This window comes from Amphimedon queenslandica, unplaced genomic scaffold (genome assembly GCF_000090795.2).
Source record: "Amphimedon queenslandica unplaced genomic scaffold, v1.1 AMPQUscaffold_6284_Cont21755, whole genome shotgun sequence".
Taxonomy (NCBI): Eukaryota; Metazoa; Porifera; class Demospongiae; order Haplosclerida; family Niphatidae; genus Amphimedon; species Amphimedon queenslandica.
Window position 1 is genome coordinate 1 of NW_003553422.1, and position 1,840 is coordinate 1,840.

The 1,840-nt window shown below is 35.8% G+C and overlaps 1 protein-coding gene across 1 annotated transcript; it reads right to left on the reverse strand.

Annotated features, from left to right (window-relative positions):
- Positions 1-105: 105 nt before the first annotated feature.
- On the reverse strand, positions 106-1,834 carry LOC105315996 (neutral ceramidase B-like). The gene is made up of 8 exons (XM_011410783.2): positions 1,768-1,834; positions 1,559-1,698; positions 1,409-1,504; positions 1,236-1,334; positions 1,036-1,182; positions 926-979; positions 786-868; positions 106-465 (listed from the first exon to the last, which is right to left on the reverse strand). Exons 2-8 carry the CDS (start codon positions 1,646-1,648, stop codon positions 255-257), a joined length of 780 nt encoding a protein of 259 aa, XP_011409085.2. The 5' UTR covers positions 1,649-1,698; positions 1,768-1,834; the 3' UTR covers positions 106-254.
- Positions 1,835-1,840: the final 6 nt, after the last annotated feature.

Here is a 1,840-nt window from a genome sequence, read left to right on the forward strand (position 1 = left end):
TGCTGGAAATGAGCACATATTTACTGTACACCCGCTTTCAATGAAGATTAGGCTATTTAACTTTAATAATAGTTAGACTAACATCCTATGTCCATACAGACTCACTCTCATTTTAGTGGGCTTCGCCCAATTATTTGAATTAAATCGACAAAAAATAGCCACAGCAACTACAAAATGATTGAAATCATATTCAGCTGCAGTTTAATACATTTATAATAATCACAGCAACATTAAACTAATAATAATTATTAAAATCACATTTTAGTGACTTTAAAAGTTCCAGAAACCCCTTGATACTGATGGACTCCATTATTTTTGTAAGCTCCGAAATGTTGGATACGATAAGTACCAGGAACAGCATCAGGTGGAATGAACCACTGTATAATGGCATGACTGGTACAACCACCATCAAAAATGTCATCAATAACACAAAGTGGATCACTGTGATCATATTCCCATTTGAACCTGTGAAAGAGAGAGGGGGGGGAGAAATTAAATAATGTAATTTATTAATTTTGCTATATATAATAAGTATAAGTTTTCGGTAAGGCCACTCCAGTTTGATTCCTTTACCCACCTGCATGGTGCCACATCACTATTCATTAATGTGGTTTTTGCATTGATTAAAGCAGTAGTGCTGGGTGCCGGTGATATATCAATATATCAATATCGGTATCCATATTTATCAATATTAAAGAAAATTGAAGGAAAATATCAATAACGCCTAATAACAACATTCTAATTAATATTCATTAATATTATTTTAATTAATAAATATTCATTACCTTGTTTCCAAGGAGGCGTCAGTGTACATTACAATCCACTGGTCATTGTCCTCCATCTCAACTGTCAGGAATGTGCTGTTAGTCTATTAATAGTAACATGATGATGTCATTAAACTGTTACTATTAATAGGACACTATACCTTTCTGTCATTTCGTGGGTTTCCAGCCCAAAACACGACTTCGACAGTGTCGTTCTAAAAATAGAATCAATTATTTAATTCACACCTCCTCCATTAGAGTCCTTCCTTACTATTGCGTAACTTTCTTTAACATCAACTTTAACGTCACCAATCTTCTTTCCCTTCGGTTGCTTGTCAGTCAGTACTGGCAGAATGAAAGACTTTTGTTTTGAATAATGATCAGGAGTGGGAGGACCTTTATCAAGACCAGTCGCATTCTATACGAGAGAGAGAGTTTTAAAAATTATAATTATTTAATATGTCTGCTTACATTGTTAGCTATAGCAAAAGCAAGTTTACTGAACTCTTGTATGTATGCATCTAAAGTGTGAGGTCCAAATATGGTGGAACCACCTTCATATCTTTGTTGCTGTAAGGTAGAATGATAGCAAAATTGTAGCGGATAATCAGATAAAATTTAATGGAGGTTTCATCAAGGAGTACCTGGTACTCATAGTAGGTTGTGACGTAGTCTGAATAGGTATTGGATAGTCCGGCTATCACTGGAATGATGTCAGAGTGACCAGCAGCATTGAATATCTAATGATAACAATGAAACATGTAAGACAGTTTGCTCTTCTCTCTCTCTCTCACCTTCTTCACAGCATTCTTTAGATATCTTCCAGACATTGTTGTGAACTCAGCCGGTACTGCTGATATTACCAGCTGCCCGATACGGAACATCTGAAGTGGAAGGACCTTTGGGGTCCAAGGATACAGTATATTGATACCACCTTAAAAAACAACATACAAGAATAGTTATTATAAAAAGTACTAATTAGCATTCCAATCATTCCAATCACCTGTGTCCAGCAGGATTGGTTTGGGTGCTTGACATTCCTTGTCTTCTTTTTTTGGCTCGTGGAGTAAGTGACC

Coding starts and splice junctions, on each gene's coding strand:
- LOC105315996 (XM_011410783.2), bottom strand. CDS start 1,648: ATGTTCCGTATCGGGCAGCTGGTAATATCAGCAGTACCGGCTGAGTTC. Junction 1,335..1,408: donor CAACCTACTATGAGTACCAG/GTACTCCTTGAT, acceptor TCTACCTTACAG/CAACAAAGATATGAAGGTGG. Junction 869..925: donor ACCCACGAAATGACAGAAAG/GTATAGTGTCCT, acceptor TACTATTAATAG/ACTAACAGCACATTCCTGAC.